The sequence below is a fragment of the Nuphar pumila genome, chromosome 13 (assembly GCF_984573655.1).
Source record: "Nuphar pumila chromosome 13, dmNupPumi1.hap1.1, whole genome shotgun sequence".
NCBI classification, from domain to species: Eukaryota; Viridiplantae; Streptophyta; class Magnoliopsida; order Nymphaeales; family Nymphaeaceae; genus Nuphar; species Nuphar pumila.
Genome location: NC_143261.1, coordinates 86,101,901 through 86,124,976, shown reverse-complemented (window position 1 = coordinate 86,124,976; position 23,076 = coordinate 86,101,901). Strand labels below are relative to the sequence as shown.

The 23,076-nt window shown below is 37.4% G+C and overlaps 1 protein-coding gene across 1 annotated transcript; it reads right to left on the bottom strand.

Annotated features, from left to right (window-relative positions):
* Positions 1-3,486: 3,486 nt before the first annotated feature.
* LOC149818980 (AT-hook motif nuclear-localized protein 11-like) lies at positions 3,487-20,980 on the bottom strand. The gene is made up of 6 exons (XM_089986454.1): positions 20,713-20,980; positions 18,844-19,534; positions 8,569-8,636; positions 5,454-5,585; positions 4,113-4,274; positions 3,487-3,964 (listed from the first exon to the last, which is right to left on the bottom strand). The coding sequence occupies exons 2-6, from the start codon at positions 19,268-19,270 to the stop codon at positions 3,728-3,730; spliced, it is 1,026 nt and encodes a 341-aa protein (XP_089842580.1). The 5' UTR covers positions 19,271-19,534; positions 20,713-20,980; the 3' UTR covers positions 3,487-3,727.
* Between the last annotated feature and the right edge of the window lie 2,096 nt (positions 20,981-23,076).

Here is a 23,076-nt window from a genome sequence, read left to right as displayed (position 1 = left end):
GTTTACTGAGATGTGACAAAGAGAATGATCATTAATGTGATTTCTAAAAGAGGAAGGGATTGTGTCTCAGTATATCATACCTGGTCGTGCCTACCAGAATGATATAGCTGAAAAGAGAAATCGTACGCTTAAAGAAATGGTCAGGGCCATATTGAATTATTCAGCATTTCTCATAAAGTTATGGAGTGAAGCCTTAAGAACTATTGTGCATATTTTGAATAAAGTTTTAGCAAAATTTGTGCCTAAAACTCTCTACGAGTCGTGGACAAGTAGAAAACCATCACTATCTTATATGTACATATGAAGATGTCCTGCAGATGCTAAGTTGTATAACCCCCACATTAAAGCCTTTGATCCAAGAACAATTTGTGGATATTTCATTGGTTATCTATAGATGTCAAAAAGATACAGGTTTTATTACTCATCTCATTCACCACATATTGTTGAAATGGATAAGGCAAAATTCCTTGAAAATAGTTCAGTTGAATTAAGTGTACTTCAAAAACTTGGTTTTGAAGAAATACAGAATCCAGTTTCATTACCTAAAACGACCTGTTTGGAGATTCATAAAAGCTAAGAAATCGGTCATGTATCCTGATTATGTGATGTACCTTTAAGAGCCTGATGATTTCATATATATAGATGATGACCCGTTGACTTTTATGAAAGCTATTAAAAGCAAACAATCTTCACACTAGATAAAAACCATGAAAGAAGAGTTGAACTCTATGGCTAAGAATCAAGTGTGGGATCTTGTCGAGTTACATAAAGGAGTAAAACGCATAGGGTGTAAATGGATCTTTAAGACCAAAAGAAACTTCAAAGGTAACATAAAGAGACGTAAGGCAAGATTGGTTGCTAAAGAATTCACCCAGATGAAGGGCATTCAATATAATGAGACATTCTCTCATGTCTCAACTAAAGAGTCTAATGAGGATAATTTTGGCCCTCATAGCTCATTATGACTTAGAGCTACATCAGATGAACATAAAAACAGTGTTCTTTAATGAGAATCTGAATAAAGAGGTATACATGAAACAACCTCTTGATTTCTTTGAAGACGATCGTTTGGTTTGCAAGGTTAACAAATCCATATATGAACTTAAACAGGCTTCTTGACAGTGGTATATTAAATTTTTTCAAGTCATCGTGATTTTCGAGTTTACAGAAAACATCATTGATCAATGTATATACCTTAAGAAAAGTGAGAGTAAGTTCATTATATTGATGTTGTATGTAGATAATATACTATTTGCAACGAACGATATAAAGTTATTTGCAAAAACAAAATTGTTTCTTACATCATATTTTAACATGAAAGATATATGTGAGGTTGCTTATGTATTTGGCATAGAGATCAACCGAGACGGAGCAAAAGGTTTTTTAGGTATCCCCCAAAGATCCTATATAAATAAGATATTAAAGTGATATGGAATAGAGAATTATTCTCCTAGTACATCACCCATTTCAAAAGATGATAAACTGAGCCTAAAAAATTGTCCACAGAACGATATTGACAAAGCACATATAGGTGTTTATTCATATGCATCAGTTGTTCGCAGCTTGCAATATGCGCAAACTTGTTCATATCCAGATATTTTTATTTTTTTCGCAGTAGGAATGCTTGGTAGATTTCAGTCTAACCCAGGCATATCCCATTGAAAGGCAGGCATATCTCATTGAAAGGCTGCTAAAAAAGTCAAGTAATATTTGCAAAGAACAAAAGACTATATGTTGATGTATCATAAGGTTGATTACATTGAGGTCATTGGATACTCAAATGCGAACTTAGAAGGGTGCCTTGATAGTAGAAAGCCTACTACTAGGTATGTCTTCCTACTTGCTGATGGCACGATCTCTTGAAGGAGTGAGAAGCAGACAACCACTGTTGCTCACCCTATGGAAGTAAACTTTATAGCATTGTACGAGACTACTTCGCAGGCCATATGATTAAAGAACTTCATATCACAGTTAAAGGTGATTGATTCTATCAAAAAGTCACTGAAGGTCTACTGTGATAATGAAGCTGCGATGTCCTTTTCGAATAATAATAAGAATACTACATCATGTAAGCATATGAAATTAAAGTACTTTGTTGTTAAAGAAAAAACAGAGAATAATCTAGTGCATATTGTTAATATTGATACCAAAGAGATGATTGTTGATCCTATTAATAAAAGGCTAACACCATGATTGTATTCCGAACGTGTATTGAGAATGAACTTGTTAAACTCTTTTTGACATATGCATATAAATAAAGTGATCACATACCATGTTTTATGATTCTTATTATGGTTGTTTGTTGTTCATCTCATAAAGATCTGTAAAATAAATTTATAAAGGCCAATATATTCATAAGTCATTCCCATAAAATTTTTTGGTAAAGGGTTTATTGTTAAGACAAGTGGGAGAATGTTGAAATAATACACGTGTGATAGTTACCTACGTTTGAAACTCCTCAAAAAGGTGTCCCTTTCGATAAACACTAAAGATTAGAGGGAACACTTATCTGTTCCCTAACTAAGGTTATACAACCGAGTGTCAATGAGAAACCCGAATCAAGAGAAAAATCAAAAAAAGAATTCAAAAATTACCTTTTTCTGAGTTTTACACAAAAGAGAGAAAGGAATCCACTCGGGTGCCTACACTCATTGGAGGGCTGCAGTCCGGCTGATAAGTGAATCTCTACCCTGCAAAACAGCGTCAGCCACCGCAGGACAAAAATGGCTTATTCAGATACACTTCCTTTGAACTTATTATGGGCAGAGAAACCGCCAACATCCACTTATTAAAAGATGCTGGAACCACAACTATTTAGAGCATGCAACATTCAAGTCATGCCCTTTACCCTTTAATTAACCTGTTTCACTTCATAAATACTTCAGCGCAAAACATGAAACGGATGGAGATTTTCTAGATACTCCACATCCTAGTTTTGCCAATTCATCTTACATTTTCTAGACAAGTAAAACCCAAAGACAGCTTTACTGTGAAAAACAGGAATTCCATACAACACCATTTAGCATTATAGGCACGTACAACAACATACAACGGCTAATCACCACGTGCGGCTTTCATAATAGATCAGGTGATATTTGTACATAACAGATTCTGTTATATTCGTTTCCTAAGGAATGCCTAACATGCACCTTGTTTAGGAACATTAGAGTGGGAAGCACACACATCTATATCAAGTGAGGCTGTCCAAAGAAGATCAAACATAGTACCAGTGCACGTTACCTTGTGTTAGTTCGAATCCCAATGGTATCATTGTATAACTGGTAGAGGGGTCTGCCTAGCCCCATCTTGCCTTTCAAAAAAAACAAAAAGATCAAACATAGAAGACAAATCACCTATACATACATATATATCATAACCTATGACTCCTCTGTCGATTAGAAACAATGCGCAGAGAAACCCATTGGCACACAAAGCTTGCGATTGAACCCTACGAAATGAGTCCCGCAATAGAGAAAAAGAACAGGATGAAAGGGAAAAAGGAAGCTAGTTTACTTCATCAGAAAGCACAAGTACAATTCACCCGAAAAATCCTCAACAGCAGTGTCGTTGGATGGAAACAATTCCAAGTTATATGCAACCAACCTGAGCGGACAAAACACCACTATCAATTGACTAAACTTCACAAAAAGCCCACCTCAACTTCGGTCTGCATGCCGAACCATCAACCAGAATTGAGCTCCCAAAATGTGGTCCGGCAGAACCAAGATCAGCCTTGCGTCAAGTCGATGTCTCTGTGAGAGCTTCTGATATCCATAGATCGAGATCCAGCCCAACCGGCTTGAGACACAACACCAGGGCCTTGGCTTGGTAGGATGCCCATAGATCCAGCTTTCTCAGGCATGCCAACATTGGAATCCATGCCGGACTCCGGTCGGACTTGATCACTGCTTCCTTCATTTGGTTGTGTTTTCCGGCCTCCATAACTAAAGCTTCCAACTATTACCTACACAAGATCATCAAAGTTCAAAGACCTGCTGATACAGGTTGAGCTGCATATCATACAACCTATATAGATTTCGGTTGTGCTGCCTGCTGTATGAGAACCTACATAATTTTGATGGACATCATGTGAAAGTTCTTGGTGTTCCTACCTGAACAGGACTGGCAGCAATCAAGAGACCAGCAACACCGCCACCAATGACTCTACCATCAGGACTGGCAAGAGAGACGCTCAGGCCACCAGTACGGCTGCTTGTGCCACCATTTTCAGACAACAGGTACGAACCTGACAAGCACAGAATCTCGAAACGGCCCTGAAAATAAAAATAAAAGTGCAGAGCAGTAGAGTCAGAAGGTTTCATTGGCAGGGATGAATAAGTAGCAGCTAATTTCAATTACAGTCACGACACCAAATGTTGGTGTCCCGCTAGACCATTTTAAATGTGCACATGAAGACAAAATTAGTATGACTACATTTCCAACAAACAAAATTATCACCAGCAGATGCAGAAACATACCGATGGACCACTACATATGTTTAGCACAGAAGATTTTTCCCTACAGCAGTTCAAAAAAGATCCAAGCCTTATGACCGTCATAAGGACCACTAGAGAACTGAAGTTCCAGAAAAAGGATGTCTATGACCGGCAAATAATGGTATTATATGGTCATCCAATATTGCATGCATCACTTCATCAAACATCAAACATTGTGAAGCCATGGCATTTTGAACTAAAATCTAGTAGCAAATGAAATTAGATGTACAAGCATGTGTATTGGGTTTTCAGTTGCACATGCGTGTATCTGCTTATTTGGCATGGATGTGCATGAATGTAACATCAGTAAGTAGAATCCCATTATTCACGCACTTTTTAAGTGAACCCGACCATGAATGGTCTCCATTCCATCAAAATGAAGCTATCAAAAAGATAGCATTCACATCACAGTACGACGCATGATTTATACTAAATGAAACATGCCTTATCCATCCATACAGTCTGACCTACTTGAAAAATATCTGAGCAGACCAAGTTTCACTGGTCGATATGATATGCACATCCACACGACTACACACAAAATATTTGAAAAAAAATACTATCAGCAATTTGAGGGAAATAAAACCACTAGTGAGATTTACAGCATTAGTTCCAGGCACTGATTTACCTAGCTAAGCAGCATACCTAAAGTAAGCTCTAAGTAGAACACAGCATTATTTGCAATGTTTCATTATCCAACTTAAGTCCAAGCTGGTCATAAGGTATGCCAAAAAAATTATCAATAATCTTAGGACTTGGTTGTCCCACTGGGACCTGCTTCACAGTCCCCCCCAGCCATGAACTAGGAATATGGCCTTAGTTGTTCAAACCAAGACATGACTGACACAAGAAAGATGCCAAGGTGGATAACAAGGTTCCTGCAACCCTGTATAGCAACCTCAGGCATTTGATCAAGCGACACAAGACATGAATTATAATAAAAGAGAGTCTGTGTACCTCGTAAGTCACAGTACCGCCAGATGTTGATGGTTGGCGAAGTGTCACTGTAGAGACAGCACCACTAGCAGACAGGATGCAGATAGCCCTAGGGCCCTGCTGTGAAAATGACATGATCTTTGTAGCGATATCCTGGTCAAAAGAAGGAACTTGACAAAATCAAAATACTGAAAATGGTACTTCAAGGACAATATGCATCCATGGAACCCTAGCATCAATCCTAACAGCCTCAAACAATAAGAACCAACTCATGGCAAATTCAATCAACCTAAAAAACTCCAATTATTCCAATCACAGTATTCACAGAAGAAAACAAAAAGAAGCAAAAAAAAATATCTAATTATATGGTGGTCTCCATAAATAAACTAGTAAACTGCAAAGATCCACAGTCAGCCTGTCAAAAGTTTATATATCTCAAGAAAAACATGACGATATTTTCCCATGTGTACAAAGATCCACAGTCAGCCTGTCAAAAGTTTACATATCTCAAGAAAAACATGATGATATTTTCCCATGTGTTATAATCAACCATTTTTTGCAGTACAAGATAACAGTTGAAGGATATTTCAAGTGATCAACAAAACAGTGACAGTTTATGCTGGCATTATTGAAAAAACAAAAAAAAGACCCAGAAGAAGGTTTATAACGTCTTTCCTCCTCTTGCCTCTTGGACATCCACAATCCACATCCACCGCAAATGAGAAACTGATTACAAACATATCCAAGAAAAGGGAAGTCCATCGTCTCCAAGAGCATCATATTCATATATCAGAATGATGAAATGTGAAAGGTTGAAGGATTAAACTCACTTCTATACCCAACGGTTTATTTTCGGCACCTAAGGGTATTGCACTGATTGTATTTATCCATAGAAGGGAAGGTAAGTACAAATAAGATTAAGACTATCATCAACCCAGCTCAGGAACTTTAGGGAATATATGGAACAATACTGCAAACTGTGAAGGGGTATTTAGCATTTGTTTAACACGTGGGCAGCTCTGTAAGGGCCCTGACAGTAAGAGAGGGTCCAGAGCAAACAGTAACATAGCATTCTTGTACAAGCACCGAATACTAGACAAAGATGACATCAACAATGCAGATAGCATCGAGAAACCAACTAGGAAGTACTGCAAATTGTCCTTGCACAGAACTACGTCAAAGTTAGAAAGGTGACACAATACAGAATTATTATGTCATAAAAGCTATGTCACAGGGACTCTTCAACTAGGTGCTGCACCCGCGTCGCACCCACACCCAATGCGGTCAACCTGACCCTGGGCACAGTCAACGCACCCAGGGTCATTTATGTCCAACTTTTGGACTTTATATATATATATATATATATATATATATATATATATATATATTTATTTTTTTTGACGCAGCCCCGCACCCAAGTTTTTTGAAAGTGCCGCACCCCCGCACCCGCACCCATGTGACAGCATAAAAGTTGATTCTGAAGAAACCACAGGAGACGAGCAATACAATATTTAGTGTGAGAAAGAAATCTGAAGAGGGACAAGAACCAGATCCACATTCTTTCTTGTTTCCACCAGATACTCTCTGAGCCACCTGAAAACAAAAGCATATCTACATAAAATAGTATATGAACGTCAAAAAGAAGTCTGAGCGCTTCAATACAAAAGACCTAAACTGTAACATGATCACTGAGGAACAAGCAATGCTCACCTTAATTGTCAAGGGTGCTTCGTTTCATTTATATTCTCTATTGCTTTTTATGAATTAACAAGAATGTTGTGAGGTACTGTGTTGAAAAAAACTGTACTATTCATATCCTACACAAATCTATTATGTTAAAGCAACCACTCGAGTTTTTTCTCCTGATGCCTTATCTAGTTTTTGTGATTGAAGGAATATTTCATCAGTGAATTACCACCATGAGTACACTTTGGATCATTCCTTGCTGCCTCAAAGGGACCAAGTTCAGAATCACCAGAACCAGAAAACCAATAGACTGGATGAACCACATCACTAACACATGAGTTGTCAGTCGATGAAGCGGGAGCGGGAAGCAATTCAGAAAGCAAAAGCAGGAAGAGAGACACTTCTAAAATTTTAGGAAGCAAGAGGCGAGGGAGGACTTAGAAGTGAACTGAGAATCGTCTCGGAAGCGAGAAGAGAAGCAAACCGGAAGCAACATAAGAAGTAAAGAGGAAACGAAGAGGGAAGCATCTGAGAATTCGAGTGGAAAGTGAGAGTAGGAATCGAGTTTTCCTGGTATTGGGCAAAAAAAAAATTTGTTAGAGGCTCAAGCCCCCAAAAAAAGAAAATTCACTTCCTGATATTGGAAAGCGAGTGAGAAGCGAGTGGGAAGCAAGCGGGAAGCCAAATGGGAAGCATGCTTTCCCATAATGGGAAGTGTGCTTCCCATTTAAAAGGGTCGCTTCCCCGCATGTTTTGGAAGGGTGAAACAAATGTGTTTCGGGGAAAGATCGTGTTTCCGGTAACCCTTGTTAAAGCTGAGAAAACTGACATTTCCACCTACAAATTCAAAAGAGGTTGCCGGTGACTGGTTGCTAATAACTTCATTTATATTGTTAAATGTGCTTACTTTGCTAGAAAGTGTTGTCAAGTAAGTTACAGTATTAAAAGTACATGAATGTCCACGTGCTTCAGAACGACATGCAGCGAAACAAACATGAAGGCAAAAACAAAAATTAGTCTGAATAAGAATGCTTAGATAGCTTGGAGTCACCTCAAGCTAAACATTAAGCTTTATTTTGTAAATCCACTAGCAACATTAAAGGCCAATAAGAACCAGACAACCTCAAACACATAGATTCACAATGTAAACAACATTTAACTGATAAGATGTTAGGAATGCCATCACACTCTCATTTTAAAACCAGAATGACGAACAGGAGAAATGGGTAAAATGGGAAATAAAAATGTGAATGTAAACCTAGTTATATATTAACCATGTCAAATATATTACATACAGGACAACTTTGCAGAAGCTTATTTACAGAATAACCCCCAATTTGTGAACTTTTGCTTCTGACCAGGACAAACTTTAGCCTTAGCTAGTTCATCTCATAAAACTGAATAGGGCAGGCAGTGCATTCCATAAATCTGCTAACAGAATCAAGTTTACCTCTCCCATAGAGATCGTGATAATATGTGGAGTAAAGCCCATTCCAGCTGAACCCGCAAGCCATTCCCCTAAAGCAAACCCTCAATTAGTCAATCATAGAAGAAAAACATTAGTTACCAAAGCATAAAACAACAAAGAAAAACATTTAATCACAAAATCGTACACCCAGCAAAAACACTGACAAATACCAAATGAAGGGATATTATGGTCAAGAACAATTGTAACCCTGACGAAGCAACAACAGAGGGTTATCTTCAAATAAAAAAGAATCACCTCAGTTAACTGTACAACAAAATATACATCAAGGCATAATTTTGCATGTGATGGGAAGAAACTTCTTAAATTAAGGGTATCACTCTCTATTCCACTCTTAGGATTGCCAAAAAGCAAATAATAGAGAAATGAACAACCAAGAAAATAAAGAGGAACAAATGGGTGAGGAAGAACATAAATAAAAGATTTCAAGCATCAAGAAAGATGGAAATGTCGCCATCCCCATAATACACCTTCGAAAAGCAGCCTCACCATGGAAATGTCGCCATGCCCATAATACACCTTCGAAAAGCAGCCTCACCCCTTACTTTTTCATTGAATTCCCACCCAGTAGTCAGAGAGCATAAAATCATGGAATTTTCATGTAAGATATGAACTTACAAAGAATGCTATCACAAACAATTCAAGAACCCTAGAATGCAAAGAATATACATACAGTTTATCTAGCATTAAAAACTAATCTTACAGGTGCTTCGTGTAGTTTCTTTTGAAAAAAACAATATTGTATTGCACCATATCATACAATACATTACAATTGTTACAGCACCTCCATAAAACGGTTGTCTGCCATGCTGTATTGTGCCTAGCATACACACTAAGTGTCCATGTGACACAAATGATAGTGCACACAGTTCCCAAAGGGTTTGACCCTAAGAGAAACATCATTGAGAAATGAGAACATACCAAACATGCCCAAAAGCAGTTAAGAAACAAATTACTCACTTATCCATTGATCACAACACTCTCCTAGCTTTAGAATTCCCATTCTAAGCAATTAAGTATAATAATAGTCAAATCTCTCAGCAGTCGACATTTCATATGGCATCTAATGATGTTTGTGAATTCTACCTACCTTCACGAGATTCTACCATAGCTTGCTTAAGATAAAGGAATGTTTAACTCTTGATAAAATGAACCATGTTGAGCGCCTGCATGTAGGGTGGGATGCCAATTCAACAACCTTTTATTCTCAGGTAAGCTAGCATGTTTAATCATCATGGGTTCACTCATTTTTTCTCAAAAGGTTTCTATTCAAGGTAAGGTTGAGGAGGAAACCCGTGTAGAATAGAGAATTCAGTGTCGTCTCAACACAGACAGCCACCTCCAAAGATAATCAGATGCTAATGACATAACAAATCTCACTTGTTCATAATAGTTTCCCTCTCATAGCTAAATCCCTAGCCATCATAAAGTAAGTACAGAAATGTTATAGAATTTGTATATTTCTAGTAAGAAACAAAGTTACCCGAAAAGGGAGTGAAACTGAGAAGAGAAGATTTAAGAAAAAGTGAAAAGCAAGAAAAAAAACAAATTACATACACATGAGGCAAGGAGGAAACGCCGAAAGGAATCAGTTCAGAAAGTGCTTGGAAGACACATCGGATGCATGCTTCCCATGAAGAACTGCAAAGCATGGAATCTTTTAAGGGAATCTTACTTCCCATAATGCCTCAAAAGAATCATACACCATGCTTCCCTGAAAGCACACTCCCAATGCTAGGTTAGTGATTCCAAGAACCTTGGCTAGAACTAGATATATCACTCAAACATGGTGTCATTCACTTTTATGGAATTCGCAATGGTGCCATAGTCAAGGAACCCTAAATTCTTTGTAAGAGTGAAGACGCCTTTGCTATTAGATACTTAGTAAAGTGGTCAAGTTCCTTCCACTAATCTTGGAAGACCTGTTAGTGGCATCAACTCACTATATGTTATATACCACTAAATCCATACAGATGTTATTTTCTTCCTATAGGTGAGAAGCTTGACCCACTAAATTATGTTATATTGGACATCTCTACACATTTTCTTGTCACCACTACACTGTAATCTACCATGTCCCTTCTGACTCTGTTTGAACCAATGTTGTTAAAAAGGCACCTCAAGGTGCAAAAGGCATGCCTCGCCCCAAGGCGAGGCCCCTTTTGCCTCGAAGCGCTAAAAAAGCGCAAATTGCTTGAGGCATACACCTTATATGCTATGAGGCATACGCCTCAAGGAAAGGTGTGCCCCTGTTATTAACCGGTCAAATGGGTGTCAAAGCCTCCATTTGACCCAATTTTAGGGAGAAAAATAAGGAAGCCCCTACCCTAATTAGGGTCAGGCCACCTTACTTTTCTCTCTCGCTTGACTCTCCCTCTCAGTCTCTCTCTCTCTCGCACTCCCTCTTTTCTCAATCTCTCTCTTTCTTGTCTCTCTCTCTCTCTCTCAGTCTCTCTCCCTCTCGGTTGTCTCTCGCTCTCCCTCTCTCTCTCGCTTGTCTCTCCCTCTCAATCTCTCTCGTTGTCCCTTGATCTCCCTCTCCCTTTCTCAGTCTCTCTCTACCATGAAAGAAGAAGAAGGTTGCTCTCTCTCTCTCTCTCTCTCTCTCTCTCTCTCTCTCTCTCTCTCTCTCTCTCTCTCTGCCGATAGGTAGTGTATTTTTGTATTGTTTTTTTTGTATTTCTTTATGTTAGTTATTTTTTAAATATTAGCCACACTTTTTTATTTATGCCAAGTGCCAACACAAGGAGTAAGAAGAAGAAGACGGTTCTCTTCCTCTCCCTCTCGCTCTCTGCCGATAGGTATGGTCATTGTTTTGTTCTGTCCTTTGTTTAGAAAAGAAATGTATTTTTTTAGATCAATCATGAATAATAGCGACATGTATGTTTTTCCCATTGTGAGAAACCCATCTTCTAAATAGAATTGTGAACTAACACAAGTTAATCACCTTTCAACAGATGCACGTGAATTCGTGTATTTAATCCCTTATCATAGAACTGCAGATTTATGATGGATTCAAAGTTAAGCCCAAATCCTTGATTTTGACTAAGCAAATTTTACCAATTGTACTCACTTTTATAGATAAAGCAATTTGAAGTCAATTTCTCAAGAGCCAGATCTTTAACAAAAAGAAAAGTGAAAATAAATAATAATAATAATAATACAACCTTCAGACTAACAATATAAAATAGTAGAATATACAACCATCAAAATCAAAACTGAAAACAAATACTTAAAATATACAAAAAAAAGTTCATATTCTCTTCAATCTTTCTCTGGCATGGTTTAGGTTGTCGTTTCTGTTTAGTATTGAGATCGTGAATCTTATCATGTTTCTATTTTATAAGCTAGAATTTTAAATGCAATGCCATGATTATGGTACTTTCAAGTTCAAAGTGATACAAATCGAATTTGATCACTTGTTTGTGTAATATATGGTGATTCTCATTGATTATGAATTTGAACTCATTGGATTATAATCATTATATAAAGCATTGGCTCAAATTTTTTTATTTTATTTTTTTTATCTACCTCCATATTTGTGTCTTTATATGTAATTGTAATTGATTTCTTGTTTTCATAACACTATATTTATGCTTTATATGTAAATTCTAATTGATTTTTTGTTTGTAAAACTCTGAGTTTTTATAGTATTATATGGATTTTTGCGGTTGAACAATGGGAAGAGATGTAGGATGGGATCATGGAAGTAGAGTTTCAAGTCCCACTAAAGATCCCAAACTAGTAAGACATGTAATTTGCAATTACGGCAGAAAAACAAATGCATGCAGCATTTCAAGGTTGAAACATCACTTAGACGGGACAAGACATGGTGTAAGTGCATGCCAAGATGTTTAATCTAAAGGTTTTAAACAAGAGGAAGAAAGCAAGTTAGAAGTGGGGAGGAGTGTCTATTTTGGTTCAACATCATCAGCGGTTGATAATGTGCATGCCGGTGGATCAAGCGTAATGGCAAAAACAAGCATAGTTGGTCCCACATAGCAATTTATAAACAAAAAAGCATGACAGACTACAATTAATAATGCATTCAAAAGGGATGAGAGAAAATTTGTATGTCGTGCTATTGGGAGATTTTTTATGCTAATGCCTTATCACTTAATCTTTGCAACAACCCATATTTTGGTTTAATGCCAGAAGTTGTTGCAAATTATGGGCGAGGATTCAAACCACCTTCTTACCACGAGATCAAAGCGTAGATTTTGAAGCACGAGGTAGATTCTACTAAAAATATTAAAATAGTTCAAGAATGGCCCAAAGTTGGTTGTAGCATTATGGCAGATGGTTGGACAGATCGAAAAGAGAAGAAATTTAATTAATTTTCTTGTGAAAAGCTTATCAGGTACAATATTTGTAAAGCTAAGTCACAGGGATTCGGCTAACAGGGTGTCGCACCTGCGTCGACGCGGGTGTGGATGCGGCACCGAGTGCGGTCAACCCGACCCTGGGTGCGTTGACCGCACCCACGGTCATTTCGATCCATTTTTTGGATTTTTTTTTTAAATTTGCCCTATGAAATGGCCCGCAGAATTTAAAACAAAATTCTTGGGCCCCCCCTAGACCCCCCTTCCTGAAGGGCAAAAACTATGAATCAGGCTCCACAACTCATCATGGACATGATCTTCTCTTTGAGAAAGAAATATCTGACTGCCTCAAAAATGTCTTCAGATACAATAGACCACAATGAAGTAAAAAAGCTATCTGGGTACCCATCTAAGCTTGGGGTGTTATCTCCATCAAGAATAAAGACCACCTTAACCACCTCCTCTTCCAACCCCACGGATCTGGACAACCTTTAAAAGGGTTAAGATTGATGTAGCCCCTGACAAATAACTTGAAGAAATAATTTGAGGCCTCTCAAAAAATACTCTTTTCCCACCACATAGGATTCGCCCTCCCTCTGAAGTCAGTTCATCTGTTTACGCTATGTATTGTGGTTTGTCATAAGGTGGAAGAGTTGGGATGATCTGAACATCCAATGGTCATTAACGAAGCAGTGATCGATCTACTGGCGCGATAGTTAGGACCAACTTGCTTGTTATGCCAAGTAAAACAGGAAGACCCATAATCATATCTCTATTAGTCCTGCTAAGTCTATGAAATCATTGAATTCATTGGCACCCATATGATAGGTAGTCAAATCCCAACATTTAGAAATATGTTTGGTAACCTTCTAATCACTAATGAGCAATCATGGATGCGGGACCCACACCGAGGGGAACCCCCGGACCCCCCTTATATATATTATATTTTTTGCCCTACCGCACCCCCACACCCCCGCCCCCGGACCCATGTGACATAGTTGTAAAAAAAATAGACAAAATTTTGTAAGTTGTTTGAAGAAGTTGTTAATAAAGTTTGTAAAGAGAATGTTGTGCAATTTATTATAGATAATACCCCAAATTATGTGACAGCCGAGAATAAAGCTGACAATAGGTAAAACATTTTTTGGATACCATGTGTGGTGCATGAATTGGATTTAATGTTAGAAGATATTGAAAAAATATCAATTTTCAAAAATATAATAAAAAAGGCAAAAAAATTTACAAGATATATCTATAATCATGTATGGATACTAAATTTGATGAGAAAGTTTACAAAAAAGAGAAAACTACGTCTAGCAATAACTCATTTTGTCACATCATATCTCACGCTTCACAGAGTTGAATTTGATGTTATTATCTTCAGATTTTAGATCATCTAATTACTATAAAGAGTTTGATGATAACAACATTGCTCAAATTGTTCTTAATGATCATAAATTTTGAGATGCCATATCATATGCAATTAAAGTTACACTGTCTCTCATGAAAGTGTTTCGTTTAGTAAATGCAGATGAGTTTGCCATGGGATTTTTGTGCTAGGCAATGGATAGAGAAAAGGAAGAAATTGCTTTGAATCTTAATAATGTTCAAAAAAATATAAACCCATTTGGGACATTATTGATAGACGATGGGACTTGCAACTCTATAAGCCTTTGCATGCAACTATTTATTATTTAAGTCCTCAATTTCATTAGGCTGACAACTTCAACCCAGATAGAGAAGTAAGGAGTGGTTTTTATAATTTTGTTGAAAATTTGGTTTCCGATGCAAATGTTCGATTGAAAATTACAACACAAATCGATGCATTTAAAAAAGGCAAAGAGGTTGTTTAATAAAGAGGCAATCATTTCAACAAAGATATTAAAAAATTCTAGTAAGTTTGCAATTACGCTACTTTTTATTAATTGTGACATTCTTCATGTTTTAATTTTTTTTATTGTTTTATTTGAATGCATCTAACCGATGGAGTTCACTTGAGCACAAAAATTCTTAGTTGATGAATTTTGCAATTCAAATTCTAAATTTAACATGTAACGCATTGGGGTGTGAGCAAAATTGGGGTACCTTCTTATTGGTATCACTTTGTATTTTATTTTTTTAATACATTTCTATAGGTTCAATTGTTATCAATGATTTGAAATTATAGGTGCATTCAAAACGAAAAAATAGACTTAACAAGAGAAGATGAATGCACTAGTTTTGTCATGTACAATATGAAGTTAACAGAGAGAAATATGAGCAAAGTTACCAAAGACCATATATGTCTATATCATATAGACTCAGATTGTGGAGAAAGAATATCCAGTATTGCCTAGTGATCCCAATTGGTTGGAGGATTCATAATTGGGCTTGAAAACCAACATAAACACCATTGAGCATATGCCTATTGAAGAAGTCACTTCACATTATGGTTCTCAAAGTGGTTCTAGGCAAGACATGTCATCAAGAGCTTTAGATAAAACTATATTCTTTTTACCTTGCCATGAATATAAATGTATTTTTTTAATTATATACAATAAGTATTTAATATATGATTTTTAAGGACAAAAAAGAAAAAAAGTGATTGAGAATATGGAAGAAAGCTCACCTACTGAAGAGACAGAATAAGGATGAAGCAAAACCTGTTTATATAGATTCTTCAAATGATGACATTGAAAGCTTAGATGTTGATGATGACGAGACACAAGAAGAGCCTAGGCCCTAATTCATATCATAGGACTATGGGCATTTCTATATTTTTTGGGTCCTTCGTTTGTACTTGTGAATGTTGAAACACCCTCAATTTTGGAGAGTTTTGGAGAAATACATTAACATTTGGTTGTTAAATTGTTAGTGTTTATATGCATTTTCTGATGTTGACATAATGTAAAGAAATTTTATTGTTAGAGATTTTATTACTTATTTTTATATTGAATGCTCATAATTTATTTCTTAGATACTGCCATAGATCCAGTTGTTGCATTAATGTTACTTTTACATGTCAATCTCATATTTTCCGATATTTATTTAAGAATTTTTATTTCTTATTGGTTGTTGCTTCATCAATAAAGCATTTCTTCTATTTATTTGTATTTTTAGATATTTTTTTAAAGTTTTTTAAGTTAAAACAAAACGAGGCTTACGCTATACACCTTAAGGCTTACGCCTCGCTTTGGTTTTTGGTGGAGCACCTCGCTACGCCGCTTTTCACAAAAATGGTTTGAACACAATGGAATATACCAATTGTAAATATGGCCGAAGTACAAGATGAACCCAACTCTAGAAACACATAATCCAACTTGTAGTCATTAAGTACATAATCACTTCAACAATGCTTAAAAATGCATGTGACTGCTTAATAGGAGCATAGGACACAGCCAAAAGTTGAATGCCTAAAAGGCAAGCAAGCCAACAAACAGTGGAACACTATTAGGAATGAGGTGTTCCAATGTCGAGACCACTAGCCCATATGCTTATAGACATTCAAATGTGCATAGAAAGCGATCAGTCACAAATGCAACTCGTGTTTGATATGTAATCGGCAAGCCTCAAATTCAATTATGCTGCCCTTCCTTAAAGTTGGTTCGAACATGCACGTTAAAGCCGGCAGCAAAGTCTACAGTCACAAAGCTAGGAAAAGAAAATGGCCAAACTCCTAAGCTTTACTATATAACTTGACAACTGGCAACCATCATGTCATTTAATGGAACAAAGCAATAGAGAACAGAAAATGCAAGCCAATAATACATGAGTAAAGAATCTGATTTTCTCATGTTAATTTGGTAAAATAACCCACCATGAGAGTTGTTAACTCAAGAAATACATGGTTTGCTCAGTAAAACTGCTAATGGATATTGAAACAGGGTCTGAACATTCACCTGATCCACCAGAGAACGACCACAAAGTAGTTCATATCACTAAAGGCATTGCAGTGGTTTTCCATTGTTTAACCATGTAGAAAAAAAGAAAAGAATTGATCTCTCATGCACGTATCCTACCTATATGAAAGTCGTTGCAGTGTATCAAGATTGCTAGGCACCTAATAATCCATAACCTGAGATCGTGGTGACTCCATGCCGAAAACCTCTTGTCATAATGGTTGCTGCAACTTTCCCACTATACCACACCTTTGATATTCACAACAGGAAACCATGCCTTGAAAAGGTAGTTAAAACAGCCAGAATTGACAATAGAAATTGATGGTTAACCCTTGTTCTACAAGACACATGGCTATCAACCACGATTACTTGGGTTTAACTTTTCACCAAATTGATATTAAAAAACAGATTCTTTCACATCATCAATTATGTCTCTTCTTGCCTTCATTTTTTTGACCAATTGCCTAACACATTCATAAACTAACAAAATTGCTAGGTTGGCAAGATCAAAACAAGTTTCTTGGTTTTCTTATTTCAGGTTCATGATTACTCTACAGAATTCAAGAAGGCTTTAGTGCATCAATCGAACCATGAGAATCCAAAGTTCAGCAAGTTAAGGTTAACCGAAGTATCATCCAACCAAGATACCCATAGCTTGTCATCCAAGGTTCAGCAAATTAAGGTTAACCGAAGTATCATCCAACCAAGATACCCACAGCTTGTCACCCAAGGTTCAGCAAATTAAGGTTAGCCGGAATATCATCCGACCAGGATACCAACACCTTCTCAACTATAACAAGCACATATTTCCGTGCCAACACATACACATGATCTCATACATTCAACTTTCTCCTACTTCAATTAGATAGTAAAAATGGAAAAAAGAAGCAAAAATCCCAACAGACCACAATCCCAATTTTCAAATCAAGATGTTGCAACAGACATGATAATCAGCACCAAAACAGAATGACCAGAACCATGAATATTTTAACTTTAAATGTATGCTTATAAATTTCCTATAATTTACCTTTTTGGTATTTTGCTAGTCAAACTAGTAAACTCTCCTAATACAAGTTTGCACCATAAAGACTACCCTGGAATCATCAGTCCTAGCATCATGTCCAGAGTCTGCTTCAAGATACCCTAACTAAAATATGACACCTGTAACTTGTGTCGCAAGGATATGGATGGGGTATGGAACATGATGTGGACACACGTGGTAAGACATGACATTTCTCCAAAAACATAACATGAAGATACAGCAATTTGCGTACAAGAATTTGTACATACATGCATGCATACATAAGCACCGGTTTAACATAAATATGTGACTATGTGAGCTGGTGGACATTTTAATAGGAGAGAAATCTGAAATTCAGATGATAGGTTTGAATTCGAGAGGCAAATTTTTTTCAGTTTAGGACAAATATGGTCAAATATGATTTTGACAATGTGTGATGCTCTTTTGACTGTGTCAGGCACACTACGAGCCATTAAGCATCCTGATCAGTGTCTGGTCGCTTCGACATGCGATTTGAAGCTTAAGTGCCATGTCACTGTGACATAAACTATGATCATAAAAGAAGTTAAGAACACAGAGTTGACTATGTCTGACATTGGTTTGACCATGTCCATGTAGTGTCACTGGTGTGTCCGAGTGTCCTGTCATGTCGGTATGGGATAAACATGCCAAGTGCAGTGAACATGTGACATAGCCGGTAAAACCCCATTTTTATTAATTGCTTGACCGTTCAGAAGCAGAACATTTCAATTTACCTTTGAACCTATTAACACGAAAGAGATCATATAGTTTAATGCATAACAAGCATTCAAGAAATAGAAAGAGAGAACAATACAAACAAAGAAAGAACATTATCAACCAAAAGGACAAGTTCCTGGCACAAGAATAGGATCAATATTTCAATGCAGAAAAGAGAGTAACTGAGCTACGCATAATGCATGGATCCAACAAAAAAGAATAAAGAAAAACTAAAGGTAAAACATCCAAGTTGCAGGACGCCAAAAAATCCACAATTTACCAAGCACTGCCAGCTGCTGCTTCCTCCCAGACCCAGGTGGCCGCCCTCTACCCCGCTTCTGCAGTTGTGCCAGTGATGGGGGCGGTGTCGAAGAAAGAGGTGACAGTGCTAATGCCATTGTTCCATCTGGACCATATTTCCTGGGTCTACCCCTTTTCCTTTTCACTGACTCCACCGATGTCATCCCTCCAGGCATGCCCATGCTAACACCATGAGGTGAAACTGTAGTGGCCGGAGATTCAACAGGATAGGTAGAGACTGTACTGTTTATATTCGACTGAATGGTATAGCCGGAACCAGATAGAGGGCGTATCCCTGCCTGTCCATGCAAGCCAGTTGGTGTTCCAGAACCAGAGCTGGCAATACCTCTCTGCTGCATATAATACGAAGCTGACCCAGACATCGACATTGCTTCCCTCCCATCCATGCATTTATTTCTCAGACCACAAATTCCAGACACCCAGCAAAGAGAAAACAAAAGCAGAAAAAGGAAAGAAAAACAAACAACTATAACCCCAACTCTACAACGCTGATACCAAAACTCCACTTGGTCTCATTCAACTCACGATACCCAACTGGGCATTTATGCTTGTAGGGTCGCTGCCAGCGCACTTGAGCACTGCACCAACTCAAAGATGCACACGGCAGAAGCAAGTGCATTTAAAGTCCAGGGAGCTTGTCAATGCTCAACCTTCAAAAACACACAAAGTTAACCCCAACATCAACAATGCAATACTCGTTAACTCAAGATCATATACCATGACGTTTAACAGACTTTTCAAACTGAAGAGAACAGAATGTAATGCTTTGACTAAAATGCAGTAGAATCTCAATGAAAGACCGAGTCCACTCCGTCTACTTCTTTTACAAAGCGAAAAATCTAAATCCAAAACCATCATAGAACTTCAAAGATATTAACAGGAAAGCAGAATCATGAACACCAACATCTTCAATATGATTCCATCAAGCGTAAGAGCTCTCCTAAAGCTACATTGAAACCAAAACCACACATTGATCGCTAGAACCAGAAAGCTAAAACCCTGAAGCATTCGAAATTGATGACGTTTTTGCGCAATATCATTACAACAAAGAGACGGGAAACAAACACGGTTTCAGAATAAAAAGAAGAGAAAATCGAAGAAGGAAGCTGAGCACCAGAAAGCATGATTTTGAATCCGTCATCAAAGGCACGAAAACCCCCAAGCAGAACGGAATCAAATTCTTTGTCCACCAAGTCACAATCCTGAGCGTCAAAACTTCGAGGAAAAGCCACAAATGGAGACCGAATAATGGAAGATATGAGAATTGCAAAGATGGCATTTTGATCGTGGAAACGAAACCAAACAGAAACAAGCAATCGGCTAACCAACAAGGGCATTCCCTTCCCATGAAAAATTACGGAGACACCATTTTTATTTTTTTATTAAAAAAGAAGAAACAGAATATTTAAAACCAAAAGAGAACCAGAGCGGAAAACAAATAAAAAAAAACCCAAAATTCCATCAACACGTCCAAAAAACAAGGGAAGAAAACTCTCATGCAAAACAAAAATGACCAAAAAAAAAAACAAAATCCCAACCTTTGAAAACCCTTACGTTCAAAACCTAAAACACACAGTAATCTTTTAAAAAAATAAATCAATAAATACCACATAACCGATTCCAAAATCTCCGATATGATCCAGAAACCGTAGAGGCTTCTAGGCCATCTTAGAGCGCACAAACGGCGATTTTCAAGCCGTTTCTACGAAAGAAGAGAAAAATGGGGATAAATAACATCTCTTTCCCGCTTTTATTTTTTTTCCAGAGAGAGAGAGAGAGAAGGGCTGATGCTTAAAGCACAAGTACTAATAATACAGCTCTCTCTCACCTGTTGGTGGCACCCAGATGGGTTTTGTTGGTTCTGCAGCAACTGGAGGAAGAAGAGGAAAACCAGAAAGAAGAAGAGGAAGAGGGCACACAGAGGCAGAGCGTTCCCATCGGAGGACAGTGCCCTACGGAGGAGGAGGTACACCTACTACTCCTTCCCTCCCCGTCCCTATCGACGTGCATTTTCGGACAGGGCTCCCTCCTAGTCCTCACCCCTTCTCCTTCTCTCTCTCTCTCTCTCAAATGACAGGAATAATAACAATATTATCATCAATATTATTAATAACAACAACAATAAATAATCCCTCTTTGTTTTCTCCTGTTCTTCCTTTTATTTTATTTTACTTTTTATTTTTTATCAGAGAGATAGAGAGAGATGATGATGATGTGATTGATGAACGTCTGGCAAAGTGCCGAAGACTCTTGTTGGGTGAGACGAGGGGTTATCCTGGATTAGAATGTGGAAGTGCAGCTAACTTTCACCCTCGGCTTCTCACGTTAATTACGCATACGCACTTGTCCTGTGTGAAACGGAAAATGACGCAGAGGTATGCGAAACGACATTTATACCGTCGTCTTATGGCCAAAATGACGATTTTGATTTTTTTTTTTTTTTAAACGGGCGCGGCGGTGATGAAATGACTAAACAGCCCTCTATTTCTGGGGAGTTGTGCCACTTTTTCGTCTTTCGAGCGCGGGATCACTTGGGGTGTATCGGCAAAGACCACAATTACCTTTATACTCTTGTATTTTGAAGAAAATGGCACGAGCCGAAAGATTGCCGAACCGGGTTTGTCAGTTGGATCCAATTGGCATTTAGACTGATCATATTTCGGGTTGAACCTTTTCCGCATTTAATCCACGTTGTTACCAAAATAACAGGTGTTGACAAGATAGAGAAAATGGATCTGAGCTATTCTTGTAACAAAGGATCGACTCTCCGATGCCTATTATATCACAAACACTTGGTCACGGTTGCCATTTTCAACGATTGGTTGATGTTTATACATGCAAAAAATGAACGGATTTGATGAGTATATTAACGGTCACCCAAATCAATCGCATCATATTGTTCTCTGTAGATACACAATGAAGTTTATAATGATGTCTTGGTACTTTTATTATGGAATCTTTATTTGTTGTTTCACTCCACCAAGCTTTTGGTGTTCTATCTTGATCCGCTGAGAGTCAAGCATTTTGAGACATAGGTTATCACATCCCACTTTATACTGTTTTACCAATATTTTCGTTGAAGATTATTAAACATCTTAGTGCATCTTGGATGAATGATGTATTTGAATTTATGAGTTCCTCAAAAAATTTATCTTTCAACTTAAGGTCATTTAGGACCCACCGGCGATCTTTCAACCATATGTTTGTATTCTCTTTAAGACAGAAGGAGGTATCCTCTTGCTGGGATCAAGCTTTTTTCTTCTCATAAAATGTATCGTTTTTTTATCCTGCAATAATTCTGGCGAGTATCTCATGTTGGACAATAAAATTTGATGAATTGATAATTTGATAGTACTCTTGTTGATTGCAAACAGCTTCCATGCAACAAAGTCTTCAACTAGCTTTCATCTTGTGCACATAAGACTGGTCAAAGCGCTTAGAGTTTTGCAACTGAGGGTGTCGGTTACAACATTTGCCTTTCCCGAATGATAGGAGAGGGTGAAGTAATAGTCCTTGAGGAACTCAAACTATCGTCGTTGTCATATATTCAACTCTTTTTTAGATAATAGGTACTTGAGACTCTTATAATCGGTAAACGCTTTGAATTATTCTTCATACAAATAGTGTCACCAAATCTTCAGCACGAACACTACTATCGTTAATTTCAAATCATGAGTTGGAAAATTTTTCTCATGAATTTTCAGTTATCGTGAGGCATAAACAATAACATTTTCATCTTGTATCGGCACACAACCTCAGCATATTCCTGAGGCATCAGTGTATATTACATAACTACCATAACCAGATGATATGGCCAAAATGAGAGCGGCAGTGAGTCTTTTCTTTAAAACATGAAAGTTATCATCGCATTTGTCATTTCATTCGAACTTAACTCCCTTCTTTAAGAGATTAGTCATAGGTAGAGCAATCCTAAAAAAGTCGTGATAAATCTTCGATACTATCCGGCAAACCCAAGAAAAACTCCAGATATCTCGAACATTCTTTGGTTGTTCCCAGCTTAGTATGGCATCTACCTTGTCATGATTCACAAACACTCAATCTTTTAAAGTAATTTGTCTACGGAACATAACTTTCTTGAGTCAAAACTAGTATTTGAAGAACTTGGCAAATAGTTATTGCTTTTGCAAGGTCTCTAGAATAACTCTCAAGTGTTCTCAATATTGTTCCAGAC

Bases quoted from the DNA above. Each gene is read 5' to 3' on its own strand.
- LOC149818980 (XM_089986454.1), bottom strand. From the start codon at position 19,270: ATGGATGGGAGGGAAGCAATGTCGATGTCTGGGTCAGCTTCGTATTAT. The intron at 5,586-8,568 runs GTAAACTTGATT...TCTTTTGACCAG, and splicing joins TCACGATCTCTATGGGAGAG to GATATCGCTACAAAGATCAT. The intron at 3,965-4,112 runs GTAGGAACACCA...GATCTTGTGTAG, and splicing joins TTGCTGCCAGTCCTGTTCAG to GTAATAGTTGGAAGCTTTAG.